The 19,962-nt window shown below is 49.5% G+C and overlaps 1 protein-coding gene across 2 annotated transcripts in view; it reads left to right on the top strand.

Moving 5' to 3' along the window:
• Positions 1–3,945: 3,945 nt before the first annotated feature.
• The window catches only part of TSC22D3 (TSC22 domain family member 3), a 58,751-nt gene continuing 42,734 nt past the window's right edge, over positions 3,946–19,962 (top strand). Inside the window, exons 1-2 of one of the 2 annotated variants that reach the window (XM_082610083.1) lie at positions 3,946–3,993; positions 4,970–5,395. In XM_082610083.1, coding sequence (XP_082466209.1) covers positions 5,076–5,395 — 320 coding nt within the window. In that variant the 5' untranslated portion in view covers positions 3,946–3,993; positions 4,970–5,075. Of the gene's footprint in view, positions 3,994–4,186; positions 4,337–4,969; positions 5,396–19,962 lie in introns of those variants that run through there. The other variant, XM_082610081.1, reaches the window with a different exon arrangement.

Here is a 19,962-nt window from a genome sequence, read left to right as displayed (position 1 = left end):
GTTTTGCCAACTAGACCATGAGTTTCTTTGGGGGCTTGGGCTGTGTCTTATCTACCTCTGAATCCCCACTAACCCCATACTTGGCACAGGGCAAGTGGAGGGTATGTGACTGTTGATGACTCCATCTGAGAAGGAGGTGTCCCTTTTCTCCCCTTTCTACTCCACCCAGAAAGCCACCAGCTCTGCCTGCAAGTGGGGTCCCCTTCTGCTTGCTGGGCTTATGTAAGAACGTTTTGCTACTTGGAGTCTCTCCATCCAACACAATATATGTGAGCAAAGCAAGGCTTCACAGAGAGGAGTCAAGGAGGCCCTGCCCAGTCAGCCTTCCCGCGGAGGTATGCTATATGTCAATACAAGCTGGACTTGTATGCAAACACACAACAGCTTTCTGAACTCTATATCTGAACTATCTAGATTTTCCTCTTTCTAAGTTATATTTGCTCTTGATCAGCCTGGATATAGTATGTGAAGCTGTACTGGATTATTAACAATACTGCTTGCGAGCAAAGACTACAACAAGAGAAATGTCAAGGGGACAAAATCTGGAGTTTAATGGTGCCAAATGCCAAGAAGGAAATACTTCCACCAGGGCCTCGTCCCAAGGTTATGCACAAAGATAAGAGGACTCAGGCAAGTGTAGAAGCAAAAGGCCCCAGCAGGTCTCAAAACACAACTTAAATAAACATTTACGGAGCTAATATATTTTGTTATAATGTTTAACATAAAATAATCATAAACAAGAGGGAAATCATAAACACTGTAATTAAAAAACAATTTAGTAGGCTATAAGTCTACACAATGCATATGAAATTTCATATTCTACTACCTCTTCTGGCTTTTACCCAAGAACATTAAAAAAAAAAAGCGAAGAAGAAGAAAAGGGGAAATTAACGCATCTAAAGGATTGGGTTTTGAGAGAACAAACAATCTTCAGTAGTCTGTGAGAACACAGCATACACTCAGCTTTGCTGGACTGGTCAGTGACCTCCCAACACCTCTTTCATGTCTTATCTTGGGATCCTGTCAGGAAGCAGGGGTACAGCTTGATTTTGGTTTTCTGGGTCCTACAGCAGAGAGAGTATGGCCCTCCTTCCATTTCCGGAAATTGCTGGGCCCCATATAAGACCCAAGAGCCTTGGAAACAGGAGTTTACTGGCTGTCCTTTGCTCCTAATCATGGGGGTGATCCTCGTGGCATACAGAGGGAATGTCAAATCTATGAAAGCCCAAGCTACAGGGACTCAGGCAAGTGGAGCGCCACTAGAAGAGGGTGGCTCTGCCCCGACTGGTGTCAGTCTGGCCATGAAGCCCTTTTAGTGTACAGGAACCACCTCCTCTTTCCTCTGGCTCTCAGGACCAGTGCAGTGTGAATTCCACTAGCAGGCAAATGGAATTCCACTAGTGGAATTCAGTGTCTCTGCAAGACCTGACTCAGGCAGGAAATGTTTGAAGTCTTGAACACAAGATGGCAGTATATACTGCTCTATTGCAAGGGCCATGGGCTTGTGAAAGAAGTGGGGTGGGGAGTGCTGACTGAAACTGAAATCCATTTGAGTTTTGAGTGAAAACTGAACATCATGAATATTTTAAATATTTTTCAGGAACCAATGATTATTGAATCCTATGCATTCAAAGTATTCCAAGTCTCCAAGTTCGGAGACACCCCAGAACCCTACCACTTACCCACCCAGCGCATCCCTACATCTCACAAAGCTGGGGTTTGACCCAGGGCATCAGCCTGCCATGCTCAAGTCTGCCCTTTCACCTCAGCTCAGCTCCAGAGGCACCTTCTCCTCAGGGTCAAGAACCCCTCAGGTCAAAGTTTCATGAGATGCCCCCCTCCCCCACGCCCAGTGCCCATGAACATCCAATCACTGCACCTCTTTTTTTTTTTTTAGTTATTCATTTACATTGTTATAATAAAGCTGCACCAGTTGTTAAAATGTTGAGATATATCCATAATGGTTGGTGAATAGCGGCTGCCTGGAGCCACCTGCCTCCTCCCCTACCCCCCCTCTCCCACCAACCTCTGCAAAGCTCCCAGCTACCGTGGCCATCCTGGCTTCTACCCCTGCCCTCCACCTTCCCTCTTAAGAGACCTCCTTGCAACTGAAGCATTAGTTGACTGTTAGCTGCCACAGGGGCCACCAGGACATTGCTGGAGCATTATGGCCTGTTCTTGTTCTAATTGGTGATATTTTGAAAAGAGGAAGTTCAAGGGAAAACTGCCCATGGTCAGCTAGCCAAAGCTGGAGGTGGGATCTACCCAAGACAGGCTAACCGCTATGCTATTCTTCCTCTACTTTCTAGAATTTTTTGATCCTTTCTCTGTAGTGTTATACAACTTAATTTTAGTAAAAGTTCTCTGAGTAACTGAAAAGAAAGTATATTCTCTCTGTTATCAAAATTTAGAGTTTGATACAGGGCTATTAGATTGATGTTTTTCAATTACATTATTCAAACATTATTAAAATTAACTTTAAAAATATGGCTATATGAAAATTAAAATTTATATATGTGATTCTCATATTTCTATTGGACACAATTGCCCTATACTCTTTTTTAAATTTTTTATACAGCAGGTTCTTATTAGTTATCCATTTTATACATATTAGTGTATATATGTCAATCCCAATCTACCAATTCATCCTCCCCCCACCAACACCTCCCTGCTACTTTCCCCCCTTGGTGTCCATACGTTTGTTCTCTGCATCTGTGTCTCTATATCGGCCCTGAAAACCGGTTCATCTGTACCATTTTTCTAGGTTCCACCTATATGCGTTAATATACGATATTTGCTTTTCTCTCTCTGACTTACTTCACTCTGTATGACAGTCTCTAGATTCATCCACATCTCTACAAATGACGCAACTGTGTTTTTTATGGCTGAGTAATATTCCATTGTATATATGTGCCACATCTTGTTTATCTATTCAGCTGTCGATGGACATTTAGGTTGCTTACATGTCCTGGCTATTGTAAATACAGCTGCAATGAACATTGTGATACATGACTCTTTTTGAATTATGGTTTTCTCAGGGTATATGCCCAGTAGTGGGATTGCTGGGTCATAAGGTAGTTCTATTTTTAGTTTCTTAAGGAATCTCCATACCATAGTGGTATGTACCAATTTATTGGTATGTATCCATTTCTCCATAGTGGCGGTATCAATTTACATGCCCACCTTGAAAGGGTAAGGACAGAGATCACCTAAGGTGGCAGGTGGGGATCGGAAAAGGGAGGGGAGACGAAGTTTGGAAAAATCGGGGAAATTAAGTGAAGAGAGGAGGATGGGACAAAACTAGGGAGAAGGAGGAGGTGCAGAGGTGAGGGAAGCGAGGGGGAAATAAAATGAGGGAAAGGAAGGGGAAGAAAGAAACCAAGGCGAGAGAAAGAGGAATCGGGGAGGAAAGGGGTGAAGTGAGGAAATAAAGAAAATGAATCCAGAAAAGGAATAAAAAAGGGTGCGGGCTTCCCTGGTGGCGCAGCGGTTGAGAGTCCGCCTGCCGATGCAGGGGACACGGGTTCGTGCCCCGGACCGGGAAGAACCCACGTGCCGCGGAGCGGCTGGGACCGTTAGCCATGGCCGCTGAGCCTGCGCGTCCGGAGCCTGTGCTCCGCAACGGGAGAGGCCACAACAGTGAGAGGTCCGCGTACCGCAAAAAAAAAAAAAAAAAAAAAAAAAAAAAAAAAAAAAAAAAAAAAAAGCGGCGAGAAAGAAAGGAAAGAGCAGAAAGGAGTAAATAAAGAGGAAAACTGAGAGAAAGAATGGGAGAAGGGCCAAGAGAAGGCAGGCTGGGGGATGGGGGATTGAGAGAGCGAGGGAACGGGGCGGCGGGAAGCCCGCTGAGGGGCTGGCACTCCCTGAAGCGAGCTCAGAGACCGCCTCCGCTGGGGCTCAGGGGAGACAGGAGAGAGCAAGTGGGAGGAAAGGGGAAGATGAGTGAAGGGATAAGAAAGGGACCGAGACCAAGGAGCAGTTGAGTGTGCTTCTGTGAGTTTTGTTCCAGGCCCGTCTTGGGTCCTCCCGAGGCGTGCCCGGCGCCCTCAGGCTCTCCTCAGGGGCCACCGCTCTCTCTGCACCCCACCCCCACCCCCGCCACCCCGCTTCTCGAAGGCGGCGTCTCTCCTGTAGGGGCACCCGTCCGCGGTGGGACCGGGCACATTGGCCCGCCCGCCGAGCTCGAGACCGGGGTGGCGAGGCCGCCCCGCGCGGCGGCTCTCGGAGATTTCTGGCCGAAGATGCGCCAGAAGCGGCGAGGGAGCCCGAGCTTGGGCGCCGCGGAGCGCGCTCAGGGAGGGAGAGCTGGGCCGGGATCCCGGCGGCTTGGGCGAGGGTGCGGGCAGCCGTGCGGGTGCGGGGGGTGGGGCGGGGCGGGGGGCGGGGGCAGGACCGCGCCGGCTCCTGGGAGCACGCGGGGGGCAGCGGCGGCCCCTCGTGGGCCGCCGCGGCGTCTCACGGGTCATTTGCGTGCAGTCACGGCCCCGCGCCGACTCCCGGACGCGCGGCTCGCTCGCTGGCTCACACGCGCTGGACTCCTGATGCCGCTCCGCCGGCGCAGCCCCGGGGAGCCCGAGATCTGGCGAGTCCGCGAGCCGGGGAGGGAGGGAGGGAACCCGGGAGGGAGGGAGCGAGGGCGCGCCCCGGCTCTCCCTCTACCCCGCCGCCCGCCCTTCCTGCTACCACAGGTCCGCCCCGGGCCCCCGCTTACACTTGGGAAACTTGGGACGGCTCTGGGGCCGCGTGTGGCACCTCAGGGGGGCGGCCCTGGCCCGGAGAGGAGGACGGGGTGGGAGAGGAGGAGGACGGGGTGGGAGAGGAGGAGGAAGAGGAGGAAGTGAGCCCGAAGGATCCGCTCAGAGCTGTTTGTCCAGCTGTTTCTATTCGCACCCCGAGCGGCGCAGCCAGAAGGGGGCCGAGCCGAGGGTGGCCGGCTCTCGGCGCTCATTTCCAACTCTTCTCCTCACAGCTTGTCTTTCCCGGACACCCTGGAGTCCCCTCAGGCCGGCCCGGCGGGCGCGCACCTGCCGGCCGCCCCTGACCTCGCGGGCCAGGCGTCCCCCGAGGCGGAGAATATGGCCCAGCCCAAGCCCGACTGCCGCTCACCTGTCGGCCTCGACTGCTGCAACTGCTGCCTGGCCCTGGCCCACCGGAGCAGGCTCCAGCGCGACAGCAGCGGGGACAACAACAACCCGGGCAGCCCCACCGTGAGCAACTTTCGGAAGCTGCAGGAGAAGCTGATCTTTGAGAACCTCAACACCGACAAGCTCAACAGCATAATGCGGCAGGATTCGCTAGAGCCCGTGCTGCGGGACCCCTGCTACCTGATCAACGAGGGCATCTGCAACCGCAACATCGACCAAACCATGCTCTCCATCCTGCTCTTCTTCCACAGGTGGGTGGCAGGGCACGCGGGTGGGCACACGGGCCCGGCTCGCAGCCGCCTCGGCTGGACCCGCCCCTCTGACAGAAAGGGAAAACCGAGAAGGCCAAGTGGGGCACTGAGGGGGCTGTTGGGCTCCCGGGCTGCCACGACTAGACCCTGAGACTACCTGGATTCCTGTACGGCTGAGGGGAAGCCTGGCTGGTGGGAGCCCTGTTTTGAAAAGTGCCTGCAGAGTCTTTCCTAGGGAGATGCTGGAGCCCACAAGGTGGACAGAGTCCTAGATGGTTTGGGTGTAGCTGGAGGCACTTTCTCCCCAAATGCCCACCTTTCTACAGCAACTTTGGAGAATGTGCCATGGGATGCTCTTGGGATCTGTGTCCCACCCTTATCAAAAAGCCCATTTCCAAATATGCAAACTCAGATGGAAACTGCAAGGGCTTTTAAATTACTGAGTGGCCCTGACTGAGGATGAGGGCAAGCAAAATGTCGAGACAAATTAAGCTGCTGCTGGTGTGGGGGAGAGCGGGGGATAGGCAAAATTAGAGACTTACGAGAATTTCTTGAAACTCCGGATGGGGCGGGACCCCGCACTTCTCCATGGATCACAGCCTTCAATTTCCAATGACGGCTAAAAGCAGCCCCAAAGAGCATCCTAAGGACAGGAGGGTGGATGATCCATGTCATAGCAGGCGTGTGTTGGAGTGCGGGTCAGGCTTTCTAGAAATCTTGCTGAAGGGCAAGGAAGAGAGAGGGAAGGAGAGAAACACAATGGGAAGACCAAAGGTGACTGCAGTCCTCTAGTCTGAGACACTCTGGTAAGAGCCGGTCTTGGGGGGACAACTGAGGCAATTTTGAGGCAGGGGAGGCAACTTCAGGAAACCCAGTGGTGGATTTGGTGTTCTTAGAGCCATAGGAACAGGGCACTGGTGTGTGTGGGTGTGTGCACGCACGCACGTGTGCATGTGTGCGTGCACGCGTGCGAGCGGGCGGATTTTTTCTTTCTCAACATCACAGGTTATGTAAGAGAAAGAGAAACCCCACTGTGGGAGACCTGGGTTGCAGTACAAATTATGGCTCTACTTCCCTGTGTGAACCTGAGCAAGTCGCCTGACCTCTCTGGTCTCTAAGGTTCCTTCTAGTTCTGAGATGCCAGGTTGTGGGCAGGTAATGTGCTCAGACAAGGTAATAAGAAATTTTGAGCTCCCACAGAATACTTGAATAATTGAATGGCTTTTCAGTGAGGCACAAATAAGAAAGTTTAAAAGCCATGGAGCTAGGCAAGAACTACCCTCACTTAGTGCTCAGCCCAGGTTTGCGTCCTCAGATCCAGAAGTTCCAGGAGGGGACAAGCAACTTAATTAGCATTATTATAACAGGTTATATTTTCAGGCATTTCCCACGCCATCGAAGCCCTTTCTCATCTATTATTTTACTTTACACATCAATTTATCTTATTGTCTCCAAGAAACCACACCATGTATGGAAAAGGTTTCGAGGGAATCTTCATTTCTGGTGAAAGATTACTACAAGCGTATTCAGACCACAGCAGCTGCAACCCTGCTGAGCGAAAGCCCTAACAGGCTCCTAACAATCTGCTGGGATCTGGGCTCCTAGGCAGCGGGGGAGGGGTGGCAAGACACCTGGAAAGCGCGCCTGTAGCACTTACACTCTTTCAGCTGGGAGAGAAACGGCTCCAAGGTGGCTTGATGACACATAAGAGGGGACGCTTCCTCGGCTCTGGTTCCTAAGTTGGAGGCCTGGGAGGGTCAGACCTAAGCGAGTGAGGGGTGAGACTGAAAGCCTGAAATCAAAGTGTTCACTTGTGCCACACCTTGGGAGGCTTTCTGGTGGCCTAGGTTTCTTGAGTGGCAAGACCTCCTTGTCACCTACTCCACTGACACTTGCTTGTTGACGTTTGGTTCTTGGCAAAGCCTGGAAATGCCACCAGGTTGGGTGGGGGGCTGAGAGCATTGGTGGAGGGAGCATCTCAAGCCCTCAGGCTTCCATGAGGCTGGGGAGTGACAGGGTCCTGTGGTAACGGGCCTTAACGGTTCTAGCGGGACAATAGCAGGACAAAGCATTCTCTCATTTGCCTTGACAACTGGGACCTTAGAGATTGGAGATTCTCAGTTTGGTTGAGGTTTTGCCTAGAATGGCATGCTCATTGGCAAAGTAGGAGGCCATTATTACTGGTCACGGGGTTTCTCCAAAATCTGAGCTGGGCAGTCTTCTCCCGAGTGAAAATTTCCTCTTCTTACTTCATTTTTTCCCTGGTTTTCTATCTTCATACCACAGCCATCATTCTTCCTTCAGTTCCATTTAATGATTTGATATTTCAGATTCTTGCCTGGGTGTCTTTTTCTTCTAATTTGTCTACCTTCAAGGCAGTCTCTTCTGGAGAAGCGACTCTTCCTGCCCCTCCTCCTACAGCCCACTCCCCTGCTGCAAGGGCTCCTATATTCTTGGGAGAAAGGGTGGGGCAAGTTCTTGACTTCTATCTGGTGTGTCTGCTTTGACCTGTCCCGGGCTCCTAGCTTAGCTCTTGGTTTCCTTTGAACACAAGAGTGTAAGCAATTTGAGGGTAGGGCATGTTTTCCACTTACTTGGCTTTCCCTTGGCTTTTAGTTATACACCCAGTACTCAATAAAGGTTTTTTTTTGGGTAGATGACTGCTTAATTGTTGGTGTGGTCCTCTGTAAAGATTTTACAACTTTAGTCTTGGGAAATTCTTATTAAGGTTTAAATGTGATTTTTTTTTTCGGTATGAACCTCATGCAGTAATCCTAATAGCCTGGTAGAAGTCCTGATGAACAGTGCTGTGTATATACATGTGAATCAGTGGTAATGGCCATGTAGCTCATTGGTATGTAAATGGTGCCTCTAAACTACTGGGGTGGGGGGGAGATGATGTGTTTTACACACCATCCCTTCAATCTTGTGTTAGGTAACTAATAACTATAATAGATTAATAGATAACATCTATTGAGTGTTTACAGTATGTACTAAGCACTATAGCTACATAACGTCATTTAATATTTACACCAACCCAATGAAATGGGTACTGTTATCACCATTCTTCATTTTTTAATGAAGGAAACTGAGGCTCGGGAAAACCAAATAACTTGCCCGATGCCTTACAATGAAGAGCAGAGCCAAGACTCCACCTAAGGTCAGTAAGACACTAAAGAATTGTCTATGAAGAAAGAATTGTTAAGCAGAGGTAAATATTAGCCCAGAAACTAACCAAATGGTTAAAATATCCTTATTAGGTCGGGTGACCAACCATCCCAGGACTTTCAACCAACACAGGAGCTTCAATGGTCAAACTGGGACAGTCCCAGGGAAACTGGGATGGTTGGTCACCCTATTATTAGGGGACTATACCGTATCATTTGAAAATGCTTCTAAAACTGGAAAACTTAAGAGGCAGATGTAATATGCTGGACAAAGAGCTAAAATTTCCAATTGAAATACAGCCTATTAAAAAACTTGCAAAGTTATGGGGCTTCCCTGGTGGCGCAGTGGTTGGGAGTCCGCCTGCCGGTGCAGGGGACACGGGTTCGTGCCCCGGTCTGGGAAGATCCCACATGCCGCGGAGCGGCTGGGCCCGTGAGCCATGGCCGCTGAGCTTGCGCGTCCGCACAGGGGGAGAGGCCACAGCAGTGAGAGGCCCGCGTACCGCAAAAAAAAAAAAAAAAACTTGCAAAGTTGAAATTTGAGGGGCCTTAATTCTCCGGTCAGTAAGGTGTAGCAAGCTGGAATGGGAGCGTTTGCCATACTCTGTTGTTGTCATTGTTGTTGTAACCTCAAATTTACTTCTGAGATTTTATCCAAAACTACTTAATCAGCTCTATTCTGCCTTAGGCCCCCAAGCACATCAGCCAATGTGATCCGAGCTGCTCTGAATCTGAGTTGCCTTCCAGCTCGGAGAGCCCCAGGAGTCTACCTTTAAGCTTCTGAGCTGGCAACAACTGGTCCCCACACTTAGATGATCAGAAAATAATAATAGCAAAGATTTCTAATTGTTTTATGTGTGCTAATTCATTTAACCTTCCCTATTGATGTAATATATAACAGTAAAGGGAAAGATGTAGATTCAGAGATCAGGCTTCCGACAAAAAATTACATAAAAGTTATGTGTGCTTCTCTGAATCTTCAGACTAATGATTTCATAAATGTATATTCCTGGACCTGATTTCTGAGGACGTAGCCACTTACATGATGTGATTTGAGGGACAAAACTCTCCTGCTTGCCTGCTGTAGTGCCTAAATTCATAGTCTAAGATCAGTTTTCTGTCCTTGTACCATCTAAAACTCCTATCCCATAGCACAGTGGTATTTGGACCACACCATAAGAAATCCTGAATTAGAGACTGCAACCCTTTGTCAACTAATTTGCCATTTGATTTTGAGGATGGCGTACTTTGCCGTAGAGAGGTTTTGGGTTTCCGTGCGGTTAAGTCTGTCATTCTTGGCCTTCGTGATTTTTGCTTTTGGTATCAAGCTTTGAAAGTCCTTCCCTAGCCCGAGTTAATTTAAAATAACTATTTCCTGAGTGCCTAGTGGTCTGACAAATAGGCACTCTTGGATTAAGGCATATTCTCTGTGAAAAACACAAATGCATTTGCAAAGTTAACATTCATGGTTTGTATACCTCATTTGAGAACCTCAATATGTAAGAAATCGCCTTTTTGCTGAGGCACAGATGTGAATTCCATGTGCTAAGAGGCTTTGGGTAGTGACCGAACCTACTGCTCTACCAGCAGCTACTATATATATTACATAGGTGTGTGTTTTATATATGTATATAAAGTGTGTATATATATATATATATATATTAGTATGTACATATATACCAGTAAAATATAACATAAAATTTGTCATTTTAACCATTTTAAGCGTACAATTCAGTAGCATTAGGTATATTCACAATGGTGCAGTCATCACCATTATCCATTTCCAGAAATTTGTCATCATCCCGAACAGAAACTCTGTACCTATTAAATAACTCCCTATTCTCCCCTGCCCCCCCAGTCCCTTGTAACCTCTATTCTACTTTTTGTCTCTACGAATTTGCCTATTCTAGATATTTTGTATAAGTGGAATCATACAATATGTGGCCTTTTGTGTCTGGCTTCGTTCACTTAGTGTAATGTTTTCAAGGTCCATCCATGTATCAGTACTTCATTGCTTTTTATGACTGAATCATATTCCATTGTGTGGATACACCACATTTTGTTTAATCCATTCATCTGTCCGCGGACACTTGGCTTCTTTCCACCTGTTGGTTCTGCTGAAGAACGCTGCTTTGGACATTGGTATACACGTATCTTTTTGAGTCCCTTCTTTCAGTTCTTTTGGGTCTCTACCTAGGAATGGAGTTGCCCAGCACCTACTTTTCAACTCAGTTTTTTGGTCCTCTACTCTTAGTCAATCCATTCAAGTGTAGTAATGCCCATGAAGTGAGTGAATGTCTACTTCTTTGGGGAGAACACCCCCTCCCTGAGTCAACTGCTAGTGCTAGCGATCACAATGAAAAGAAAGCTAAGAAGTTTAACAAAACAACAGAAATAGTAGAAGTCATATGAGGGAAATGATGTGATTTCAGGATGCTCATGAATTAGGAACTGGCAAAAGTTTTGAGCGTGTCTCTCTAATGAATGGCCAGGGTCTATGGGGGTTTACTACCCGAAGGTGTCCTTTTTAAAAGAGTAACATGTAACAGCTTTGCTTGTCATTAACTACTATGTGTGGATTTGTTTATCAGAATTTTCCCTGGTGTGACAGCTCACTGGGAGTAGGGTTCTATGGGAATGGAACATGGGAAAGCCAAGTTTGAAGAAGAGAAGCAGAGAGACGGGACCAGAGTCCTTGAAAGGCCTGCATCAGTGTGGAGCTCTGGGCAGCATGGAGCTCGAGAGGTCCGGATGGAATGCTCGTGCTCTTCAAGAAAGGTGGCAAGAACAGAACACAGATTTCACCTCCTCCACCTCTGGCTTGTCAGGAATGGACCCATGTGAGCCCACACCTCAGAAAATAACTCTTTCCAGGGTGACCTTATTTTCCCTCCCAGCCTGAAGAGAAGGTTAACAATCCTGCTTATATTTGCACTTCCAGATAAACTAACAAGCTTTCAATTCCAGGTAGAGCTTTGGCTCCTTTCCATAACAGGTCCTGAAGGCCAGGAAGTCTGGGAAAATGGAGATGGATGTGTTTGGCCACAGCTGCAGGGTCTCCAGGTCCCCTGGGTGATGGAGCCCAGCAGAGCATTGCCCACACCTTGTGGGCTGGTCAAGAGGAATAAGGTCGGCCATGTCTGCACCTGGTGGTGGCCATTGCATGGTGTTTGCTCATCACGATTCTGCTCCTACCTGAACTTTCTCCTCTTATGTAAGGCATCCCTCAAGATAACTACAAAGACATAATCTGCCATGGCTGGCTGGGTTTACATAACAAATTGGTTGGTGTCATGCAATAGTCTCTCTACCCCTGGAGAAGCCAACGTGCTGAGTGGGCCTGAAGCTTGGACCCATTTGGTGGGGCATCTGTGTGCTCAGTGCACTCAAGGGAGAGCATTCCTTGACCACAGGGGTCAAAAAAGATGAAATTTCCCTTTTAGACGAAGAAGGCAATAATGGCCCAGGACATGTGCTGTCCCAATGCTTGCAGTAATGGGACAAGGGTTAGGGCTTCGCTGTCGGGCCGCAGCTTTGGCAGAGCAGGACACTGTGGGCTAATGGGATCTCTGTGAAGGCCTGAAGGATAGATCCCAGCCTCAAAGCAGGTTTGATGAGGAGTCAAGGCAAGGAAATGGCTTATGGAAGCTACCATGTACCATACTGAAATCCAGCTTAGCGAAGGAGTCAGAGCGGTGATAAGAAGGGATCTTGGAGAACAGAAAACAAGCTTTTTCAAATGCTAATCCAGGCAGGAGGGAATCTTCCCTACAGACAAGTCTAATTCACTTGTACCTTCTAGCTGGAAATCCCTGCCCCAAAGTAGCTACTGCTCTTTTGGAAATAGTTTAAGAGGTGTGAGATCCCAGCCAGCATGGAGGCTGACTGGGAAGCTTCCCAATGTGCAGACACTAGCCCAGGGGGAAACAAGAGCTAGAAGCATGCTTGGTCATTGATGCCCCAGGCACGCTATCAGCCTTCCTCCCCTGGGAGTCACTTTCCTCAAATAGACCCAGCCTGAAATCAGGCCCCTGCCTGTGGACAAAGTCCCACAGGGACCTTCCCCATCCTTCCTCGAAGGAAGAATTTACTCACGAAACAGCCTTGGGTATTCAACCTACTTCCTCTTGTCTTCTCTTCAGGGGAGATGGAGAGCAGCTGCTCGCAGCTTAGGGTCTGGCCAGGATTCCCGCTCCGAGCTCTCTAGGCCAGTGATTGGCTACAGCTATCCCTGAGGAAGAAGGGGGTGAGAAGTGAGATGAAGGGAAGTGGTTCCAGCGGCTCCTTCCTGGCTTACACCACACACACACACACACACACACACACACACACACACACACACCCCTACACACCTCCCTTTTAGCCTCACTCCCAGACTAGGCTGGGCCTGGGCCAGCCTGAGGTCCCTGACTCATATCTCGCGTAGTGCCTTATGTAACAGAGCCAGGTTACTGAGGCATCAAGCTTCTGCTTGCTCAGTGGCAGGCTTCCCTGGGGCCAGGCATTCAGAAGCCTGATGGGGGTCTAAGTAGAGCTCACTACACTTCCAAAGGAACAGCCTGCTCTCCCTAGTGTCAGGCCAGCATCTGCTCAGAGCCAAGTGCCAGGCTGTGAAGGTGATTCCCTCTTGAGCCCCCATACTCAGCAGCAAATGTAACCAGGCAGGCGAGCTGCTGTGGGCTTAGTGTGGTTTAGGGTGTTTTTAGGGGGGCGGGTGGCATCTCCTGCTATCACCTGATGATACGGTGCTAAAGAGTCAGCCTGGTGCATCTGGAGGGGCCCCAAAACAGGTATCAGAAGTTCTTCTTCCTTTTGTACCTGCTTGTTGGTTCAAGTACTGTTCTGGAGACTTTAGGGAGAAGGGTTTAGTGGAAGCTGGAGGAACTTTTTAAAGGAAGGCCTAAGCCAATTCCCAATCCATTCTCCACAAAGTCTAAAAGTCCCCAGGCTGGCCTGAATTCACAGTGATACTTAGCTTTCTTCCTAGCCTATTCAGAAAATTGCATTACCGGTTTGGTGCAACTGAGCCCCCAGTGAACTGGGGCTTGCTGAATTCTATGACGTATTTCTCTAATAAGCTTACTCGAATATCTACATTACAGAATAGCCCTATCAATCTAATAGTGCATTGGCTCAAAGTTTGTGACTAAACCAATAAGTCCTCTTCTTCTCTTTCCTCGTCTTTGCCCAGCCTGTCACACTGTGTTGCCAGGGGGTAAATGGCTCACAGGTTGAGGGTAGCTGGGGACACTGCTGTCCTGTCTGAGAAAAAGAGGAAGAAACAGGGAGATAGTCAAAAAGGTGGCATTGGGAATTACCAGCAGGTATGATTTGTATCCAAATCTCAGAGTCATGAATCCTCAGACAAGCTGAAGACCACCATCTCAGGGCTCAGGAGAGCTAGGGACCCCAGGTTCCCTGAATCCAGCGAAAATTGGGGGCAGGGGTTGAGGTGGAGGTGCAGAATCTCCCTTCCTTGAGGCCCCTCCCAGGCCTCCAGCCCTTCACTTCTCCCTGTCTCCTCACCCTTTCAGTTCATAGTCAGTTGCAGTAAAATAAAGAAACAAAGAAAAAAGAATAAGAAAAACCCTGCCCAGTTTTAAGGCAATATACTCTGCCTTCCCAAGGTACACAGGGAAATGAACGAACTCAGGCCCTGTACTGAGTGACCAAGCACTTCAGTTAATCAATCCATCATTTATCGACCAGGGGCCTGCTATTTATCTAGCGCCTACTGCGGATTTATTGAATGTCTACCCCGCTAAGCACTGTAGAGGACACAGAAGAGAGGCAGCAGAGGCACGGGCTGGGCTGCGGGGAGCTGAGAGTGACAGAGCTGCATCCCAAGGCCTGCGGGGAACAAAGCAGTTCCACCGGAGCCACCGCAGGCCACACTGGGGCTTCTGCTCCTTGAGGGAAAGGCCTTGAGCTTGCTGTTGCCTGGATCCGCAAGTCCGGAGCTTAGGCAATGCCAAAGCAGACTAGGAAAGGAGAGTCTCTTTCTGGCTGTGGCTTCCAGCAGGGCCTTAAAGAATGGATTGGTTGTGGCCCAGTGGGAAGAGTTGTAGGGCTCTCTAGTTGGGAGTGGGAAAGGGAACCTTGCCAGTCCCGCGGGGCTCAAGGGTCAGAACGAGCTGGCTGCGGTGGGGACAGTGAGGAACACTTTCCATTCTTCCTGGGCTGAAACCCAGAGTCACCCAGCTTCAGGAAGGAGAGGCCTACTCTGGCGCTCCTCTCATGGCCGCTCTCTGACTCGGGGCAAGCTGGCCCCTAGTAGCCTCCCCTCAGAGACCTAGCTAGGCTTGGATAGGTGGAGGCCTTCAGGGCCCAGGAGCAGGAAGGCACCTCTCGTGGATGCTTGTGGAAAGCTCATCAGAACCAGCAGCGTTGAGCTTGGGAGTGCAGTTGAGGGTGGGCACCCGAGGAGCCTGGGGGTATGGCTTCACATTTGTGCACCTCTGGCCTCAGTCTCCACCAGGCCCCTTCTAAGGGGGGGTGACAGAAGCAGGGGCGTGCCAAGGTGCTGCCCTGATAATATGTATGCCTTTTGCCCAAATCTCTCTGCAAGAAAGCCGCTGGACGCCCCACAGGGTGTCATTTTAGCCTCGCTTCTACTTCGGTCGAACGCTTCTTTCCCAGGTGCCCTATAAATAAAGGTCCTGGGGTTGGGCTGAGGAAGGAGAGAAGCCTTGAGCTGACGGGAAAGGAGAGGGAGCTGGAGTCGCAAAAAGGAACCAGCCCCAGATCATCTGGGGAAGGAGGATGCTGCTTGTGGTCAGCACCTTACTTTCTGGGGCCCTGTCCCCGAGCTAGTGTCCTGGGCATCCACGCCCACACCCTTTCCCATCAGTGCTCTGGAGAATTCACATTTAAGTTCATGAACAGATTCAGTCAACAACAAATTCTTGTGTGCCTTCCATGTAACAGGCTCACCGTTAGGCACGGGGAATAGAGTGGGAAACTCACAAAAGGCATGGTCACAGACATCATGGGATACTCCATAGAGTGGGGGAGATGAACACTAACCAGAAGAGCCACTCTAGTGAAAGTATAATTACAAATATGTGCCAAGGGGGAAAAGGAATAAGCTTCTCTCAGAGAGTATAACAAAGGATCAGACAAGGCTTCCTGAGGAAGTGATATTGAGCTAAAGAAATGAATCTCTATTGCTGAAATTCTAATCATCAGACCCAAGCCAAAGGAGACGTGTTTAGACAGAGGCTTTCTCAGGAACCCCTGAAGTTATATAACATTAGGTAGCTGCTCACACTCTTGGAAATATTTCTAGGCCATGAGTGGCCAGCAGGTCCAAAAGAGGAGGACTGACAGCATTCTGACAAGAGGAAGAGATGAGTTTGAAGCCCACGGGGCAGCTAGTACTTAACGTCATCCTTCGCTAAAAATAATCCATGACAGTATGGAAATGCGTAAAGGCTGGCCCTGGGGACCAGTGATAAAGTGGGTATAGCATATGGGGAGGAAAATTTGTTTTTGTAAATTATTTACTGTAAAGAAAAAGAATGGGGAGGGTCGTCCGGATTTTCTTTTCCCTTTGCGGGCCTCCTTGTGAGTTATGAATGCTTCTCATTGTACAGAGGCAGTGGGGCACAGAGCTTCAGGCTGCACTCCTTTTTGGGGCCTGGGGTGTAAATTTTCTGGGCTGCAAATGTCAGATAATTTGTCCAGGCTGAAAAACAGCCTGAATGCAGAAGGGAAGAGAGGCTTGTTTAGCCAACAAGCTAAAGCTTGGGGCTTCAGGGAGCTGCGTGGCCAGGCTAAAGGAACTAAGATGATTGATCAGAGAGGAACGTTAAGGGTGGGCCTGAGGGTTGTGGAGAGAGAGAAGAGGGGTTGATCTTCAAATATAAGAAAAGTTACAACTCAGAGATGGTGACTAGCTGTTTCCAAACCACACTAGGAGCAGAACAAGAGGAAATAGGCCTCTACTGTAGCATGAAGAATTGCGATTAGATATCAGAAAGAACTTCCTGCCTACCAACATTCAGAGAAGCTAGACAAAATTACCAAGGGATGTTATATTACAAATATGGGGAAGGTGGTAACAATAGCAATAAAGAACTGGATAAAAGTGTGAGAGGGCTGGTTATAAGGACCATGGACAGAAGGGGATAGACAGGTGGGGAAAGCAAAGGAGTCAGAAGTAGGTGCTTATAAGGAAAAGGAAAGTGCCTGTGTGAGAGATGAAAATGTTTTGAGGAAGATACTTTCATAATAGAAATGTGTATGAAATTTCCATTGGAGAACAGTCATGAAAGCTAGCATATACTCTCCTAGGACTGGAATCATGTTGGGGAATAGACTCGGGAGCTGTTAGGTCCCCTCTGCATCCTTCAGCCTTATCTCCTGGCCAAATTAGCTTCAATGGGACACCCATCCTCCACAGTCTAACAATTTGGGGGAGCATCTCAGTGTGGGGGGCATTGGGATAAGACTGCCCACCCCAGGTGCATGGGGAAGAGGAGGATTTCTCCTTCCACACACAAATGAAAATCAGACACAGGGGAGAAAGTGGCAGCCAACAAGCCAGGCAGGATCCCCGCGGCAGGAAATTTACAATCTAGTGGTGGAGACGGACATCAAATAATAATTACACAAATAACCATATCATTACAATTGATCATAATGAAGAAAAGGTGCAGGAAGTCGTGAGAACACAGGCTAAGGGGGCTTCCCCCAGGATTAGAAAATCCGCAAAAAGAAAAGTCACCTTGTTAAAACCTTGGGCACTGTTTGTGTCCCTCTGTGAGGGATTCTTGCCCCAAATCAGTAGCAAGGAAAGTTAAAATGAACCCAGTCACTGCTAATACCCTAAGATGTGGATTTTGAAGTTCCTCTGGCTCACTGGGGCCCTCAGATAGGAGCAAACCCCTGAGGTAATTTTCTCATTGCCAAGATCAAGCAGCCATGATTTAGGCAGAGTGATTCTCTAAGGGCCGTAATAGCCTATCAGCTGAAACTTGGGATCAGAAAGGCTTTGAAGAGCTCATCACCTGCCAGATGAACAGGATGAAGGTCAGTGAAGAGAAAAAAGAACGAATGTGCTGAAAGTTACACTCGAAACTGGCCCCCCGACATGACCATGTCTCCAAAATGCTGTATCTTCAGTCTCCTATTCAAACGTGGGAGGCTTTGCTGGTATATTCTAGTATTGGCTGCAGGGTGTGCCCGGGGCTTTAGAGACCGGGGGAGCAAGGATTGTAGAGAGGCAGGGCCCCCGCTCTGCTTTCCCCGGTTCCTCTCCCAGGGAGGTGGGAGGTGCTGGCCCTTGTGGGGAGCTGGGTTGGGCTTCTTCACCCTTGAAAGTTCCTGGAGGAGCCGCTGAGGAGTAGACAAGGACATCAGCCACTGTGTGCTCCTGAAGAGTCTGATAAGACTACCATTGACAGACTCTGTGGCTTTGGCAAGTGACTTCTCTGGACCTCAGTTTCCTCGTGTAGAAAAGGGTAGAAGTGTGGTTGGGAAGGTTAAGTGAGAGGACGCTCCCAGGAAGCACTCAGTAAAGGGAAGCCTTCGTTATCATTAGGCAAGTCATATGTGGAACCAGAAGAAAACCTCTTCAGACTTGCCTCATCTCCCTCTCTCACCAGTCCCCTCACCGACCCCTCCCCTTGCTCCGTCAATCACACACCCCATCCTGCCCAAAGCCAGCTAACACCTGCAACCCAGTCTGTCAAGCGTTCTCCCTGTCAAGGTTTGCTCTCTGAACCGTCTTCATTCACAGTCAGGTGGAAATGACTGGGAAGGCTTCCGGTCTTCCTCCTGTTGGGGGGACGAGCTGCTGGGGGCTTCGAAATTTTTAACAGATCAAAACCTACAGAAGCACCAGGGCACCCTACTGGCACTGCTGGCAAATAGAGAAGGATTTCAGAGGGCAGTGGAGCTGGGGACTGCCTCTTCAAGACCTTGAGCTTCCCCCTCCCGAGGGTTGGTGGCCGCCACATGCGTCTTAGCCGGAGACACAAAAGCTCAGAACTGGTAGGGCTTCCGTAGCCATTCGGTCTGACGCCCACCCCTTACAGATGAGGAAACTGAGGCCCAGGGATGGGTGGGTACCTGCCACAAAGCAAACAGCCAATTAGTGACCAGCTGAAAAAAGAAACCATGTCTCCTGATTCTCTTGATCCAATGGCTTCATGACTTCTTGTCTCTAGACGGCTGTGGACATCCCATCCCAGTAGGTACACAACACCTCCATGCCAGGAGACCAGCTTTGGGTCTACCTGATGCCAAAAACGGTGTTTTTTAATTTGATTTCATTTAACGGGATTGACCAGTGGCTTGGGTGTTAACAGAGTCCCAGCCCTGGAATCTTGCTTCTGCTCAGGCTGGGGCTGCATGCCACAGCCACAGTCATGCAAGGGGGACAGAAGGGCCTGCTGTTCGGGTTGGAAAAGAAATCAGTTACTGAAACATTGGTCTTTTTGAAAGTTCCAACCACAGGGGCTGGCTGGCAGAGCCGACGTCTGGGCTCCCCCGGAGGATCCGGCCCTCCCCTTCAGTCTGGGAGTTAGTTTAGGAAGCTGGCCCGGCCTCGGCAGAAGATCTGGAGGGCAGCGCTCGCCCCAGGAGCTCCAGCCTTCCCTCAGAGCCTGGGAGCCCCCGAAGGCACTCGGGGCCGGGGCTGGGGCCGGGAACTTCCTCCCACCTCCACAGCTGAGCCAGCCCAAGCTGGCCCCAAGGCTCCTGAGCACTTTTTCTTCTGAGCCTGGGAAAGAGTTTCCAGTTGCTCCCGCCTAGCCAGGCAGATACAGAGGGAGAGCTAGAGAGCGAGAGGGAGGCACAGAGAGAGAGACAGGAGCCAACCCCAGCCAGGCAATCAAGGTTTCCCTGGGCAACAGTGAGATGAAGGGGGAAAGGCTGGAGGAGCCCCAGCTCGTGGAAGACCCCCAGCTTGTAGAGGACCCTGAACTCGTGGAGGAGGCACAATTCCTGGAGGAGCTACAGCTCGAAGTGGTAGAAAGTGGGTCAGAATTGGATCCAGAAGATCTGGGTTCGAATCCTGATTTTGCCACCAATCTGATGCTTGAGCTTGAGTAAGTAACTCCCTGCCCTTCTGTGGGCTGCTTTCCCTACTTAAAAAATGGGGGAGGGGGGAGACAAGGTGGTCTGTAGGGTCTCTTCCAATGCAGATATTCTGGAAGGCTGCACCTCTAAAATCTTGATGTGTGTAGATGGGATGCATGGACAGTTGAATATGTCATTGAACCCCTGAATGTTAGAATGGTGGGAGTGACAAAGAGGGGGTTCATATGAGCAAAAAAAGGAAGGAGAAGATGGTAAATGTGTAGAGTCGTGACTCCAAGAGAGGGTCTAGGCTGAATAGAACATTAGGGTCCATTTTCAAAACCCAAGGATGATGGGCTCGGAATGAGTTAGTAA

This window comes from Mesoplodon mirus, assembly GCF_964341445.2.
Source record: "Mesoplodon mirus genome assembly, chromosome: X".
NCBI lineage: Eukaryota > Metazoa > Chordata > Mammalia > Artiodactyla > Ziphiidae > Mesoplodon > Mesoplodon mirus.
The sequence above is the reverse complement of the archived record's forward strand: the minus strand, read 5'-3'. Positions and strand labels throughout refer to the sequence as shown.